Below are 16,969 nucleotides of genomic sequence, written 5' to 3'. Positions count from 1 at the left end.
GTGGAAGCGGCGGGGGTGGGGGTGGGGTGTGATTAATTGGGAGATTGGGATTGACATGTATACACTGATGTGTATAAAATGGATGACTAATGAGAAAATAAATAAACATTAAAAAAAGAAATGTATGCAGGAGAGATCCATTCCTACTAATTGAGAAATAACCATAACATGGACTCTATAGATGATGAGTCAGTCATGTCACCTAAATGCCACATTATAGTCAACACAGTGTTCTGTATTCCATCTCTAAATAATTTATATTTGTCATCCAAGTGTCAGGTACTTAGTTCAAAATTAATATGTGATTGAATGAATTAAAATCATTTCATATACAGTAAGTCTCCTACACTCGAACGAGTTCCATTCTGAGAGCATGTTCATTAAGTCCAGTGTGTTTGTACGTCCAACAAAGTTAGCCTAGGTACCCAACTAACACAATCGGCTATATAGTACTGTATTGTAATAAGTTTATAATATTTTTCACACAAATAATACATAAAAAAGCAAACACAAAAAATAAAGAAAACATTTTTAATCTTACAGTACAGTACCTTGAAAAGTATAGTAGTACCAGCTACATCGCTGCTGCTTTTACACATGATTCCAGACATCCTGGGCTTGAAATTAAGAATCTGTACTACTTTACTCTATACAGTAATGTACAGTAAAGTATGCAAAAGCACAACCACTTGGAGAGGGTGCACGCATGTGGCAATGTATGCCAGACACGTGAACTAACTTACGTGATTGGACATGCGAACACATATTCACATCTTTGAAAGTTCACAACTTGAAGGTTTGTATGTAGGGGACTTACTGTATTTCCTAGCTGTCTGATGAGAGAGTCTAGAAGCAGCAATACCCCAATATGATTCTAGGGCTAATGCAGAGGATATACAAGATGATGCTAGAGTGTCTTATAGAACCAGAAAGTAAGGAAGTACTTAAGAAACAAAATCATAAGGATATGTCAAAAAGATACAGGAGCCAACTAAAAGAGCTCCTGAAGGCCAACTTTGGAACAATTTCAACAACAAAATAAGTAGTATTTAAATATTGCCCAAAGTATAAAATTAATACTCATGATCCATACTGATGCAAAGGACAAATCTCCCATACACAGGAATTTCAAATATTTTATGTAGATATTCCACCATCAAGAAGATAGAGCATAAATCTCCAAGTGTGGATTGCACATAGTGACATTCTTCCAAAGAATACAGAATGGAAATGGAGGGTACTCTTGCAGTGGATACAACTGGCAAATACTAGCTACCTCAGTCATGTGATCAAGGTTAACATCAATGATAAGTCACCTTAGTATGTACCTTGGATGTAATGTAATGAAAATGGTACTTTACTTGTGTTCTTCCTTCCAAGAACTTGCAGTCTAACTCTAACCATGAGAAAAACATCAGACAAACCCAAATGGAAAGGCTTTCTAAAAAATCAGTATCTGATCAGTACTCCTCAAAACCAAGGAGATTCTGAGAAACTGCCAGTCTAGAAGATCCTGGGAGACATGATGACTAAATGTAATGTGGTATCCCGAATGGATTCCTGGAATAGAAAAAGAACATTAGGTTAAAAACTAAGGAAATTTGAATAAAGAATGGACTTTAGTTAATATGAATGTGTCAGTATTGGCTCATTAGTTGTGGCAAATGTACATGTTAATTTAAGACATTATCTATAATAAAACTGAATGCAGAAGATACTCTACTATACTTGCAATTTTTCTGTAAATCTAAAGATATCCTAAAGCAGAAAGTTTGTTTTTAAAAAAATTTCACTTCATCATCATAAAAGCTAAACAATAACAATGATTTGTTTTTCTGAATATAAAATCCTAAATGTATTACTATATTAAGAGAAATAAGAGGGTGAAGTACTCATTTCTTTAAAATAAACACTTAGCTAAAATTTATACTTAGAGCTTCTACCCTCTCATAACTATTCTTTTCTGTTTTATCTCTTGCATCTGCAATATTTTGTTGCTGCTATAAACTTTCTGGTATCATCCTTAAGATATTAGAGACTGATCCCTTGTCATTTGACAATTCTGTAGATGGAAGAAGAGGCAGTATTTCAAATTCTACACCTTTTCCCTAGAATGAGAAATGCTCCATGACACAACTATGCCAGAGGGAATTCACCAGAGATGAATGCTTTTAACCCGGCACAGCTTTCTATCATGTTGATCCCAGCTTTCTAACATGTTGATCAAAATAAGAGGGATAATTTCTCCCTCAAAACAGTCACGTTAACAGCTAGAATAGAATGTGTTATTGCTTGAGTTTTATTTAGAAGAAATGATATCATTTTATATACACTTGCTAGAGCTAGATATTTTCAGGAAATTTTCAAGTATCATTAAATGTGTTCATAAACCATCTTTGTCTCTTATTCACCCTGTGAATTAGGTGATTCTGTGGCTGCCCTCTATATTATCAATCAATGTGAAATGGCAGAACATAGTGTGATAATTAAAGGTATTAGCAGTATATATGTACAGATTATTATTATATTATAATTTAGCAGACTCATTACTATCTTAAAGCCTTTAAGTAGCTTTATGAGAGGCATTTATTTCAGTAGCATGGTACTTAAACTTACATTAGCTAGTGGGAACAAAGAACATTAAGGTTTTTTTTTTTCTTAATAGGGGCCTCATCCAAATGTCCAGACCTTTGCAGAAGAGTAGGGTGTTTCAGATTAAGTCACAGAGCTATTGCCAATTATTTGGAAAGAATTTTCAGCTGAAGTGCATATGTCTATGAGACAGTATGATGCCTACAGTTAGACATATCACTAAAAATTGAATGAAATGATTTGTAAAATAGAGTAAGTCCTTAAAATAGTTACAATTGGTGATAGTTACAATTGGTGATAGTTACAATTGGTGATAGTTACAATTGAAATTAGACTGTGAAATGTTAAAATATGCTTTTAATTAATTTAAATTCATATTGACTTTTACCTGAGCATGTTCAATAAAAAATGCTATAGATACGATCACTTTTAAGAATGAGAAGCTGATATGATGACTGGTTTACAACAATGTAATAATGTGAATATTTGCATTGTATTTGGCTTTTCCTTTTCACCTCGGGGCCTTACCATCTGGTATTCCTTGTGCTTGGAACATGCAGTCAACTCTGGCTCTTTGATTACTCCTTTCCTGTTTAATCACTTTATCTGGCTAGCTCTGATTTATCCATCAGGTCTCAGATTACATGTTAATTATATGTTAGTATCTCAGAGTTGACCTTCCATTCTAAATTAGGTTACTCATTATACTTTTCATAGCATCCTGTGCTTTTCCTTCATCATTTTAATTACGATTATAATTATATACTCATTTTTTTGATATTTGTGTAATGACTTTTACCTTTACTAGACCATAATCTCCATGGCATATAACATAGTGTCTGGTGCATAATAGATGATCAAAAGGGAGCTGTAAGAATAAATGAACAAATAACTGTTATAACACTCAGATTACCAGCAGGGTTGTTACAATTTGTATCTAATCTTTATACAAAATTAGCATACTTCATACAAATGAATAGAGATAAAGAGAATAAAGTTTCTCTTCTAAGATAGAAACAGAAGGTAAGCCACAGCACTTTTAAAACAAAGAGTATTTGAGCAAGAGACTTTGTTGGTGTTACTTTTTCTTTTTTCTCAGTGTGCTTTATCTTCTGCAAAAAGAGCACACAGATTGTGCAGTTCTGAAGGCCTCCAACAACACTTGTCTGCTGTCAGCATTCTCTCGCATTTCCCTCTGCAGTTATTCCAAATTTTAATCATTTGTCTCAAGACTCCTATGCTACCTCAACCTGCCTTAATCTTAGCAGATGACCTTGGCTCCTAACACTGAGTGAAAATGAAGACTATTAGGTGAGAAATATTTCAACTTTCTCCCTTTCATCATCCCCCCCCACACACACACAACTCTACACCCATACCCTTTATTCTTTGCCTCTGCTCTTTCAACAGAGATCTTCTAATTATGACTCTGATACCTCTGTTTCTTCTATGGTTTTGCCCTAAAGAATTATTCCCTCTCTTGCATTTCTTCTTTTACTTTTTTTTTTAACATCTTTATTGGAGTATAATTGCTTTACAATGGTGTGTTAGTTTCTGCTTTATAACAAAGTGAATCAGTTATACATATACATATGTCCCCATATCTCTTCACTCTTGCATCTCTCTCCCTCCCACCCTCCCTATCCCACCCCTCTAGGTGGTCACAAAGCACCAAGCTGATCTCCCTGTGCTATGTGGCTGCTTACCACTACCTATCTATTTTACGTTTGCTAGTGTATATATGTCCATGCCACTCACTCACTTTGTCCCAGCTTACCCTTGCCCCTCCCTGTATCCTCAAGTCCATTCTGTAGTAGGTCTGCATCTTTATTGCTGTCTTGCCCCTAGGTTCTTCTGACCATTTTTTTTTTAGATTCCATATATATGTGTTAGCATATAGTATTTGCTTTTCTCTTTCTGACTTATTTCATTCTGTATAACAGTCTCTAGGTCCAACGACCTCACTAAAAATAACTCAGTTTCATTCCTTTTTATGGCTGACTAATATTCCATTATATATATGTGGCACATCTTCTTCATCCATTTATCTGTTGATGGACACTTCAGTTGCTTCCATGTCCTGACTATTGTAAATAGAGCTGCAGTGAACATTTTGGTACATGACTCTTTGAATTATGGTTTTCTCAGGGTATATGCCCAGTAGTGGGATTGCTGGGTCATATGGTAGTTCTATTTGTAGTTTTTTAAGGAACCTCCATACTGTTCTCCATAGTGGCTGTATCAATTTACATTCCCACCAACAGTGCAAGAAGGTTCCCTTTTCACCACACCCTCTCCAGCATTTATTGTTTGTAGATTTTTTGATGATGGCCATTCTGACCGCTGTGAGATGATATCTCATTGTAGTTTTGATTTGCATTTCTCTAATAATTAATCATGCTGAGCATTCTTTCATGTATTTGTTGGCAATCTGTATATCTTCTGTGGAGAAATGTCTATTTAGGTCTTCTGCCCACTTTTGGATTGGGTTGTTTGTTTTTTTGATATTGAGCTGCATGAGTTGCTTGTATGTTTTGGAGATTAATCCTTTGTCAGTTGCTTCATTTGCAAATATTTTCTCCCATTCTGAAGGTTGTCTTTTCATCTTGTTTATGGTTTCCTTTGCTGTGCTAAAGCTTAGAAGTTTCATTAGGTCCCATTTGTTTATTTTTGTTTTTATTTCCATTTCTCTAGGAGGTGGGTCAAAAAGGATCTTGCTGTGATTTATGTCATAGAGTGTTCTGCCTATGTTTTCCTCTAAGAGTTTGATAGTGTCTGGCCTTATATTTAGGTCTTTAATCCATTTTGAGTTTATTTTTGTGTATGGTATCAGGGAGTATTCTAATTTCATTCTTTTACATGTAGCTGTCCAGTTTTCCCAGCACCACTTATTGAAGAGGCTGTCATTTCTTCACTGTATATTCTTGCCTCCTTTATCAAAGATAAGGTGACCATAGGTGTGGGGCTTTATCCCTGGGCTTTCTATCCTGTTGCATTGATCTATATTTCTGTTTTTGTGTCAGTACAATACTGTGTTGATTACTGTAGCTTTGTAGTGTAGTGTGAAGTCAGGGAGCCTGATTCCTCCAACTCCGTATTTCTTTCTCAAGATTGCTTTGGCTATTCGGGGTCTTTTGTGTTTCCATACAAATTGTGAAATATTTGCTCTAGTTCTGTGAAAAATGTCAGTGGTAATTTGATAGGGATTGCATTGAATCTGTAGATTGCTTTGGGTAGTATAGTCATTTTCACAATGTTGATTCTTCCAATCCAAGAACATGGTATCTCTCTCCATCTATTGGTATCGTCTTTAATTTCTTTCATCAGTGTATTATAATTTTCTGTATACAGGGCCTTTGGCTCCTAAGGAAGGTTTATTCCTAGATATTTTGTTCTTTTTGTTGCAATGGTAAATGGAAGTGTTTTCTTAATTTCACTTTCAGATTTTCATCATTAGTGTATAGGAATGCAAGAGATTTCTGTGCATTAATTTTGTATCCTGCTACTTTACCAAATTCATTCATTAGCTCTAGTAGTTTTCTGGTCACATCTTTAGGATTCTCTATGTATAGAATCATGTCATCTGCAAACAGTAACAGCTTTACATCTTCTTTTCCAATTTAGATTCCTTTTATTTCTTTTTCTTCTCTGCTTGCTGTGGCTAAAACTTCCAAAACTATGTTGAATAATAGTGGTGAGAGTGGGCAACCTTGACTTGTTCCTGATCTTAGTGGAAATGGTTTCAGTTTTTGATCATTGAGGATGATGTTTGCTGTGGGCTTGTCATATATGGCCTTTATTATGTTGAGGAAAGTTCCCTCTAGGCCTACTTTCTGGAGGTTTTTATCATAAATTGGTGTTGAGTTTTGTTGAAAACTTTCTCTGCATCTATTGAGATGATCGTATGGTTTTTCTCCTTCAAATTGTTAATATGGTATATCACATTGATTGATTTGCATATATTGAAGAATCCTTGCATTCCTGTGATAAACCCCACTTGATCATAGCATATGATCCCTTTAATGTGCTGTTGGATTCCGTTTGCTAGTGTTTTGTTGAGGATTTTTGCATCTGTGTTCATCAGTGATATTGGCCTGTAGTTTTCTTCCTTTGTGACCTCTTTGGTTTTGGTATCAGAGTGATGGTGGCCTTGCAGAATGAGTTTGGGAGTGTTCCTCTCTCTGCCAAATTTTGGAAGAGTTTGAGAAGGATAGGTGTTAGCTCTTCTCTATGTTTGATAGATTTGCCTGTGAAGCCATTTGGTCCTGAGCTTTTGTTTGTTGGAAGATTGTTAATCACAGTTTCAATTTCAGTGCTTGTGATTGGTCTGCTTATATTGTCTATTTCTTCCTGGTTCAGTCTCAGAAGGTTGTGTTTTTCAAAGAATTTGTCCATTTCTTCCAGGTTGTCCATTTTATTGGCATATAGCTGCTTGTAGTAATCTCTTGTGATCCTTTGTATTTCTGCAGTGTCAGTTTTTACTTCTCCTTTTTCATTTCTAATTCTATTGATTTGAGTCGACTCCCTTTTTTTCTTGATAAGTCTGGCAAATGGTTTATCAATTTTATCTTCTCAAAGAACCAGCTTTTAATTTTATTGATCTTTGCTATTGTTTTCTTCATTTCTTTTTCAATTATTTCTGATCTGATCTTTATGATTCCTTTCCTTCTGCTAACTCTGGGGGTTTTTTTTGTTCTTCTTTCTCTAATTACTTTAGGTGTAAGGTTAGGTTGTTTATTTGAGATGTTTCTTGTTCCTTAAGGTAGGATTGTATTGCTATAAACTTCCCTCTTAGAACAGCTTTTGCTGCATCCCATAGGTTTTTGGTCACCGTGTTTTCATTGTCATTTGTTTCTAGATATTTTTTGATTTCCTCTTTGATTTCTTCAGTGACATCTTCGTTGTTAAGTAGTGTGTTGTTTAGACTCTATGTGTTTGAATTTCTTACAGATTTTTTCCTGTAATTGATATCTAGTCTCATAGCATTGTGGTCAGAAAAGATACTTGATATGATTTCAATTTTCCTAAATTTACCAAAGCTTGACTTGTGACCCAAGATATGATCTATCCTGGAGAATGTTCCATGAAGACTTGAGAAGAATGTGTATTCTGTTGTTTTTTTATGGAACGTCCTATAAATATCAATTAAGTCCATCTTGTTTAATGTATCTTTTAAAGATTGTGTTCCTTATTTATTTTCATTTTTGATGAGTTGTCCATTGGTGAAAGGGGGGTGTTAAAGTCCCCTGCTATGATTGTGTTACTGTCAATTTCCTCTTTTATGGCTGTTAGCATCTGCCTTATATATTGAGGTGCTCCTATGTTGGCTGCATAAATATTTACAATTGTTATATCTTCTTCTTGGACTGATCCCTTGATCTTTATGTAGTGTCCTTCTTTGTCTCTTGTAACAGTCTTTGTTTTAAAGTCTATTTTGTCTGATATGAGAATTGCTACTCCAGCTTTCTTTTGATTTCCATTTGCATGGAATATCTTTTTCCATCCCCTCACTTTCAGTCTGTATGTGTCCCTAGGTCTGAAGTGGGTCTCTTGTAGACAGCATATATATGGGTCTTGTTTTTGTATCCATTCAGGCAGTCTATGTCTTTTTGGTGGAGCATTTAATCCATTTACATTTAAGGTAATTATCAATATGTATGTTCCTATTCCCATTTTCTCAATTGTTTTTGGTTTATTATTGTAGGTCTTTTCCTTCTCTTGTGTTTCCTGCCTAGAGAAGTTTTTTTAGCATTTGTTGTAAAGCTGGTTTGGTGGTGCTGAATTCTCTTAGCTTTTGTTTGTCTGTAAAGGTTTTAATTTCTCTGTTGAATCTGAATGAGATCCTTGCTGGGTAGAGTAATCTTGCTTGTAGATTTTTCTCCTTCATCACTTTAAATATATCCAGCCACTCCCTTCTGGCTTGTAGAATTTATGCTGAAGGATCAGCTTTTAACTTTATGGGGATTCCCTTGTGTGTTATTTGTTGTTTTTCCCTTGCTGCTTTTAATATTTGTTCTTTGTATTTAATTTTTGATACTTTGGTTAATATGTGTCTTGGCGTATCTCTCCTTGGATTTATCCTCTATGGGACTCTGTGTGTTTCCTGGACTTGATTTACTATTTCCTTTCCCATATTAGGGAAGTTTTCAATTATAATCTCTTCAAATATTTTCTCAGTCCCTTTCTTTTTCTCTTCTTCTTCTGGGACCCCTATAATTCGAATGTTGGTGCATTTAATATTGTCCCAGAAGTCTCTGAGACTGTCCTCAATTCTTTTCTTTCATTTTTCTTTATTCTGCTCTGCAGTAGTGCTTTCCTCTATTTTATCTTCCAGGTCACTTATCCCTTCTTCTGCCTCAGTTATTCTGCTATTGATCCCTTCTAGAGAACTTTTAATTTCCTATATTGTGTTGTTCATCACTGTTTGTTTGCTCTTTAGTTCTTCTAGGTCCTTGTTAAACTTTTCTTGTATTTTCTCCATTCTATTTCCAAGATTTTGGATCATCTTTACTATCATTACTCTGAATTGGTTTTCAGGTATACTGCCTATTTCCTCTTCATTTGTTAGGTCTGGTGGGTTTTTGCCTTGCTCCTTCATCTGCTGTGTGTTTCTTTGTCTTCTCATTTTGCTTAACTTACTGTGTTTGAGGTCTCCTTTTCGCAGGCTGCATGTTCATAGTTCTCATTGTTTTTGGTGCCTGTCCCCAGTGGCTAAGGTTGGTTCAGTAGGTTGTGTAGAGTTCCTGGTGGAGCGGACTAGTGCCTGTGTTCTGGTGGATGAGGCTGGATCTTGTCTTTCTAGTGGGCAGGTCCACTTCTGGTGGTGTGTTTTGGGGTGTCTGTGGCCTTACTATGATTTCAGGCACCCTCTCTGCTAATGGATGGGTTTTTGTTCCTGTCTTGCTAGTTGTTTGGCATAGCATTTCCAGCACTGTAGCTTGCTGGTCTTTGGGTGAAGCTGGGTCTTGGTGTTGAGATGGAGATCTCTGGGAGATTTTCACCTTTTGATACTTCGTGGAGCTGGGAGGTCTTTTCTGGACCAGTGTCCTGAACTTGGCTCTCCCACCTCAGTGGCACAGCCCTGACACCTGGCTGGAGCACCAAGAGCCTGTCCTCCACATGGCTCAGAATAAAAGGGAGAAAGAAAAGAAAGAAAGAAGATAAAATAAAATAAAATAAAATAAAATTTAAAGGTTATTAAAATAAAAGTTAAAAAATAATTATTAAGAAAACAATTTTTTAAGTAATAATTTAAAAAATGGACAGACAGAACCCTAGGACAAATGGTAAAAGCAATGCTGTACAGACAAAATCACACAGAGCAGCATTCACATACACACTCACAAATAGAGAAAAAGGAAAAAATATATATATATATCTTTGCTCCCAAAGTCCACCTCCTTAATTTGGGATGATTTGTTGTCTATTCAGGTATTCCACAGATGCAGGGTACATCAAGTTGATTGTGGAGCTTTAATCCGCTGCTCCTGAGGCTGCTGGGAGAAATTTCCCTTTCTCTTCTTTGTTCGCACAGCTCCCAGTGTTCAGCTTTGTATTTGGATCCACTTCTGTGTGTAGGTCACCTGAGGGCATCTGTTCTTCACTCAGACAGGCCGGGCTTAAAGGAGCCGCTGATTCGGGGTCTCTGTCTCTGTCAGGCCGGGGGGGAAGGAGGGGTACAGATGCGGGGCGAGCCTGCGGCAGCAGAGGCCAGCATGACGTTGCACCAGCCTGAGGCACGCCGTGCGTTCTCCCGGGAAGTTGTCCCTGGATCACGGGACCATGGCAGTGGCGGGCTGCACAGGCTCCTGGGAGGGGAGGTGTGGAGAGTGACCTGTGCTCACACCCAAGCTTCTTGGTGGCAGCAGCAGCAGCCTTAGTGTCTCATGCCCGTCTCTGAGGTCTGTACTGATAGCCGCGTCTCGCGCCCGTCTCTGGAGCTCCTGTAAGCGGCGCTCTTAATCCCCTCTCCTCGTTCACCAGGAAACAAAGAGGCAAAAAAAAGTCTCTTGTCTCTTCGGCTGCTCCAGACCTTTTCCCGGACTCCTTCCTGGGTAGCCGTGGTGCACTAACCCCCTGCAGGCTGTGTTCACGCCGCCAACCCCAGTCCTCTCCCTGCACTCCGACCGAAGCCCAAGCCTCAGCTCCCAGCCCCGCCTGCCCTGGCGGGTGAGCAGACAAGCCTCTCAGGCTGGTGAGTGCCGGTCGGCACCAATCCTCTGTGAGGGAATCTCTCCGCTTTGCCCTCCGCACCCCTGTGGCTGCACTCTCCTCCGTGGCTCTGAAGCTTCCCCCCTCCGCCACCCGCAGTCTCTGCCCGCGAAAGGGCTTCCTAATGTGTGGAAACCTTTCCTCCTTCACAGCTCCCTCCCACTGGTGCAGGTCCCGTCCCTATTCTTTTGTGTGTGTTTTTTCTTTTTTTTTTTTTTTTTGCCCTACCCAGGTACGTGGGGAGTTTCTTGCCTTTTGGGTGGTCTGCCGTCTTCTGCCAGCGTTCAGTAGGTGTTCTGTAGGAGTTGTTCCACCTGTAGATGTACTTCTGGTGTATCTGTGGGGAGGAAGGTGATCTCCGTGTCTTACTCTTCTACCATCTTGAAGCTCCTCCCTCTTTCCTGTCTTCTTAAAAGTCTTTCTATTTTACCTTGTCACCCTCTGAACATGTTCAAGTTTCTTCTTTGATAAAAACAAACAACAGTAAAAAATCATTTTTTTAAAATTCTTCATCCCTCATTATAGTTGCCCTCTTATCACTTTACTTTCCTTCTCAAGTGAGTCTATGTACCCTATGTCCCTACTTTCTTACCTCCTATTTAGTCTTTAACCCACTGTCATCTGGCTTCTGCCCTAATTAATTGAAATTGCATTAGCAATGGTTACTAATGATTTCTTTATAGCCAAATATAATAGACATTTTCAGATTTTATCTTACTTGACCTATCTGTTGCATTTAATATTGTTGTCCATAACACCTTTTATTCTGGACTTTTTTTTTTTTTTGCAGTATGCAGGCTTCTCACTGTTGTGGCCTCTCCCGCCACGGAGCACAGGCTCTGGACATGCAGGCTCAGTGGCCATGGCTCACGGGCCCAGCCGCTCTGTGGCATGTGGGGTCTTCCCGGACTGGGGCACGAACCTGTGTCCCCTGCATCGGCAGGCGGACTCTCAACCACTGCACCACCAGGGAAGCCCTATTCTGGATTTTTTAAAGTTAAAGATAATACCTGCTCATTGTAAAAAATATAAATAGTATAGGGAAATTTACAAAAGGAAATAATGCCTCTCCACATGCAGAGATAACAAATGTTTACATTTGGTGAACTTTTCACTCAACAGTATGTTGTGGATGTAGTATTCCATTGTATACGTATACTATAATTGATATAACTTGTTTGTTATTGATGGATATTTAGGATTTTTCCTCAAATTTTAATGTTTAAAAGTTGCTCACATGAAATTCATGACCATAGTCCTTTGAGGATTATTGCCCTCACCTTGAAACTTTACTCTCCCCACTGTGTTTCTGTGACTCTAACTTTATTTTCTGATACTGGTCTAGCTCTTACCACTCTGGCTAATTTTCTGAAGCTTTACTTTCTCTGCCAGCCCCTTGTGTGTTGTTATTAAATTGGATCCAGTGCTCAAACCTTTTTTCATTTGAAATCTTCCCCAAGGTGATTTAATTTTCTCTCATGACTTTAGCCATCACTCAGTGACTGCCAATCCTATATCTCTAACTCAGGTCACATTCCAGAGTGCTAACACCCATACATCCAATTTCCTACATGTGGATTCACTCACATATTTCAAACTTTATGAATCCAATACTGAGCCCAGACCTTTTCTCAAAGTCTATGCCGTTTCCTATATTACCCAGTCACTGGCATTGCCTTGTATCTTGTCTCACAAGCCAGAACTTTAGCCTAGATTCCTTTATCTTCCTCACCCTTTGTATCTCACTGATCGTTAATTTTAGTAGCATCTCCTAAACATGTCTCTTGTATTTCCCCCTCTTTTCATTCATTATACCACTATTTTTAGTTCAGACTCATTTTATATCTGTATGAATACTTGAATGAATCTCATTGTCTTCAGCTGGTAAGAAATTGTCTCTTAAGCACTCAAGTGTGACCAAATCACTCTCTGGCTTAAAATAGTCCACACCTCCCCATTAGCTTCACTGTAAGTCCCATAGAATAAATCCCAACCTCAGCATCGCATCCAAATCCTTTGTGAATTGGTCTTTGCCTCTCTTTCTAGATGATGTCAGGACTAGGTCTCAAGGAACTGTAATTAGAATGGATTATGCTATTCTAAGTGTGCAGTAGCAGAAACAACCAGCAAGTTGAATATTAAATAAAGTCATTAAGGGCTTTTGATGATCAAGTCTGGGAAACAATGATATTTGACAACCTTTAGGGTAGCAGTAAGAATGAAAATGACAAAAATACCTAAGAGGAGCTGGGCAGAACTGAAGAGGAAGGAGAATAAGATAACACAACAAATCAAACCCAAGAAACTATTACCAAGAGTCACCGTAAAATCTGTGGCGTTGAGCTTATGATGGGTAGGTATGTTAGGGTGACTTAAAGGGTCAAAGTCAAGATGGAGACTGACAGAAAAATCTGTGATATGTCTGATTATCTTTCTCTTCAGACTTTGCTAGCTTCCTAACAAGTATAGGACAAAATCCAAGATGTTAAAATAACCTAAGAAAGGCTCTAGGATCAGGCTATTTACTTCCTATGCAGCCTTACCTCCTGCTGCTACCCTCTTGCACTTTAGGCTCCATCAACACTAAATACATGGTGCTCTTTCAGATTTCTCTGTTTTTTCACATATTGTTTCTTCTGCCTGGGGAAAGTCTGTCATTTCCTCATTTCCCAGGTGAACTCCTATTTATCCTTCAAAATCCTATACTGACATCACCAACTACAGGAGGCTTCTGTGAATGCCCCTCTCTCACAGAGTTACCCCTGCATCAATCCATTCATTAGTTTGTTTATTATTGAGCAAATATTTATTGAGTACTTAGTGTGGGCCTGATGCCATGTTAGGTACTGGGAACACCATGGTGATAAGACAGATCAAACATGACCTTTACCCTTCTTAGCCTTATATTTAGCAATGAATACACACATGCATACACACACACACAAACACAGACATCCAAATAGTCAAATAAAAAAAATAATCCTCAATTTTCTAAGTGCTACGAATAAAAGAAACAAGGAACTGTGATGCAGAATAATGACTATAAGGGATAGATACAGAGGCAACATAATATAAGGTTGAGCCATGTGAAATTACTGGTATTTGACTTTTTTTCTGTATAATTGGTGATTTTATATAGTTCCACCTAATAATTTCCTTTCTGAGGAATTGACCTCTAAACTGAGGCATGAAGATGAGGTGGAACTGGCCATGGTGGCTAAGCTTGGAGCTTAACATGTTCCAGAAACCAAGAGAAGATTGGAAAAGATAGAATTAAGAAAAGAAGTGAATAACTCTCAATGAAGTGTAAGAGCGATAAGCAAGACAGATCATGCAGGATCTTTATAGGAGTGTGGATCTAATTCTCATTAAAATGTAAAGCCATTGGAGTATTTTAAGATCCTTCTGATTTCAGTGTGGGACTGGAATGGAAGAGAGTAAGAGTAAATATAGGGCTGTCAATTAAGAGGTTGAGGGACTTCTCTGGTGGCTCAGTGGTTAAGAATCCGCCTGCCAATGCAGGGGACACAGGTTCGATCCCTGGTCCGGGAAGATCCCACATGCCGCAGAGCAACTAAGCCCATGCACCACAACTACTGAGCCTGCGCTCTAGAGCCCGCAAGCCACAACTACTGAAGCCCACACACATAGAGCCTATGCTGTGCAAGAAGAGAAGCCACCGCAATGAGAAGCCCGCACACTGCAGCGATGAGTAGCCCTCACTCTCCGCAACTAGAGAAAGCCTGCGCACAGCAACGAAGACCCAACACAGCCATAAATAAATAAATAAATAAATAAATAAGAGATTGATATAAGGAGGCAATATAATGTTGTGTTAGGTGTGCAGGGTTTGGCGACAGGCTGCCTTGATTTAAATCCTGGTTTTGCCATTTGCCATTTTTTATGTTACTTTATGCAAGTACTCATTACTCAAATTCTCTAAGCCTCAGTTTCTTCATCTGTGTAACAGGGATAATAATAGGATCAACTTCGTAGGGTTAGTCTGGAGGCTGAACGAGATAATCCACTGCACAACACTAAGCAGTCCCTGGCACATAATAAACAATAGATACTAGAGATTAATAGTCCAAATGAAAAATGACAGTACCTGGACTATGTTGATGACAATATATTTGGAGAAAAGTGAATGGACATGAGACCTATTGTTGTGGGGGTTTAAACAGCAGGATTTAGTATGAATTGGATGTGATAATTGAGGGAGAAGGATTTTTCAGGTATGACTCCTAGGTTTCTATCAAAGAGTAGAGTGGATTGTGCTGCACTCTACTAAAATGGAGAAGGTCTGCCTGGTATAGAATTTAGCTATAGAAATTCCTCTCTCTCTTTATACCATATAAGGCAGAAAGAAAGAAAAAAAAAGGTAATTATCATACAATATAAAAGGAAATAGTTATTAAAAAAATTTAGATAACAGAACCTTACATGAGATATAAAAAACACTTTATGTTATTTTCATACCACAACATCTAAAACATGCAAAAATCTTGTGTGTATATTCTTTTTTCTCAAGGTCTAAGATTTTGGAAATTTTTCTACTGTACTATGTGATAGACAGTGACCAATTAAACTTATGTGCTTACTTTGTCTTATATTAAAGGTGTTTTGTAATCATTCCATCTGCTTCTCTCACAGAATGGAGCCCACTTGGTATACTAGCAGATGAAGAATTTAAGGAGGATGTCTATCTTTATTCTCTTTAGCAACTGAGAGTCGGCTCTGGGAACCATCAGGCACCATGGGGAAGCGGGACAATCGGGTGGCCTATATGAATCCTATAGCAATGGCTAGATGGAGGGGCCCATCTCAATCTGCAGGCCCCACAATACAAGATTATCTGAATCGACCAAGGCCCACCTGGGAAGAAGTGAAGAAACAATTAGAAAATAAAAAGAAAGGCTCCAAGGCATTAGCTGAATTTGAAGAAAAAATGAATGAGAATTGGAAGAAGGAACTAGAAAAAAGCAGAGAGAAATTATTAAGTGGAAATGAGAGCTCATCCAAAAAAAGAGAAAGAAAGAAAAAGAAAAAGAAGAAATCTTGTCAGTCTTCATCTTCTTCTACATCAAGCTCTGATTCTTCAAGCAGTTCTTCAGATTCTGAGGATGAGGAAAAGAAACAAGGAAAAAAGAGAAAGAAAAAGAAGAACCGTTCATACAAATCATCAGAAAGCTGTACATGTGAATCTGAATCAGAGAGCAAAGAATCTGTAAAAAAGAAAAAGAAATCAAAGGATGAAACAGGCAAAGAAAAGTATATTAGAAGTCTCAGCAAAAAAAGAAAGAAGACTTGTCCTGAGGGTAAACCTTTATCATCAGAGTCCTCATCAGAATCAGATTATGAAGAGGAGATACAAGCAAAAAAGAAGAGAAGACGTGAAGAGCGAGAAAAAGCAATGGAAAAAGCAAAGAAGAAGAAGAAGAAACAGCACAAAAAACATAGTAAGAAGAAGAAAAAGAAGTCAGGTTCAAGTCACAAGTCTGGATAATATCAAGAAAAAAAGCAAGATTTCCCTATTGAAAAAAGCAAGGTGTAAAGGAAATTCAGCTGTGAATGTTAGGGCATATTTACCAAAATGCATGAGTTTCCCTGTGTTAGTAGAATTATTCCTGGACTTTGAGTTGCCAGTCAAATGCTACTGTGCCAGAAAGGGCCATAATTGTTGCCTGCAGCTTAAATGTAGGATTTTGGGTTTTTTTGTGTGTTCTTCCCTCCACTGGCTAATTCTTCTGAGAGCAAAACCGTGTTGTTATACTAGTGGTTAAAATGTTTGGAATTAAAGTAAAATGTTTTAGATGGTAAATAATTTTGACCAAACAGTGGATCTAATGTTAAAAGTATCGAATTTGGCTACATCTTTAAAATATAATCAGAAATATCCAGGTGACAATAGCTGACATTTTTGAAGCATGGACTTAACATTGTCTCAAAATACTTACTTTTGAAGATGAAAAGTTTAGTTTAGTTTTCTTTTCTCCTTAATGAAATTTTGTTTACATGGGGAAAGGGTTTGTGGGGGAAAAAGAGTTTGCTCTCACTTTGGCGAGCTGAATAGTGTGCCTTTGATCCTTACACATCCTATTTTTGCCAGTGCAGCAGCCATTCTTTTATTACTTAGTAATGTATGCTGTTTCACATGAACAAGAAA

General features: G+C 37.9%; 1 protein-coding gene across 1 annotated transcript; it reads left to right on the top strand.

The window, feature by feature from the left end:
* The first annotated feature begins 15,550 nt into the window (after positions 1–15,550).
* Positions 15,551–16,309, top strand: FAM133A (family with sequence similarity 133 member A). Its single transcript, XM_060138408.1, has one exon. It carries the CDS (start codon positions 15,560–15,562, stop codon positions 16,307–16,309), a length of 750 nt encoding a protein of 249 aa, XP_059994391.1. The 5' UTR covers positions 15,551–15,559.
* The last annotated feature ends 660 nt before the right edge of the window (positions 16,310–16,969 follow it).

The sequence above is a fragment of the Lagenorhynchus albirostris genome, chromosome X (assembly GCF_949774975.1).
Source record: "Lagenorhynchus albirostris chromosome X, mLagAlb1.1, whole genome shotgun sequence".
NCBI lineage: Eukaryota > Metazoa > Chordata > Mammalia > Artiodactyla > Delphinidae > Lagenorhynchus > Lagenorhynchus albirostris.
This window is presented reverse-complemented; position numbering and strand designations above follow the sequence as displayed.

What these genes read in the sequence shown, in the direction of transcription:
- FAM133A (XM_060138408.1), top strand. Translation starts at nt 15,560, where the DNA reads ATGGGGAAGCGGGACAATCGGGTGGCCTATATGAATCCTATAGCAATG.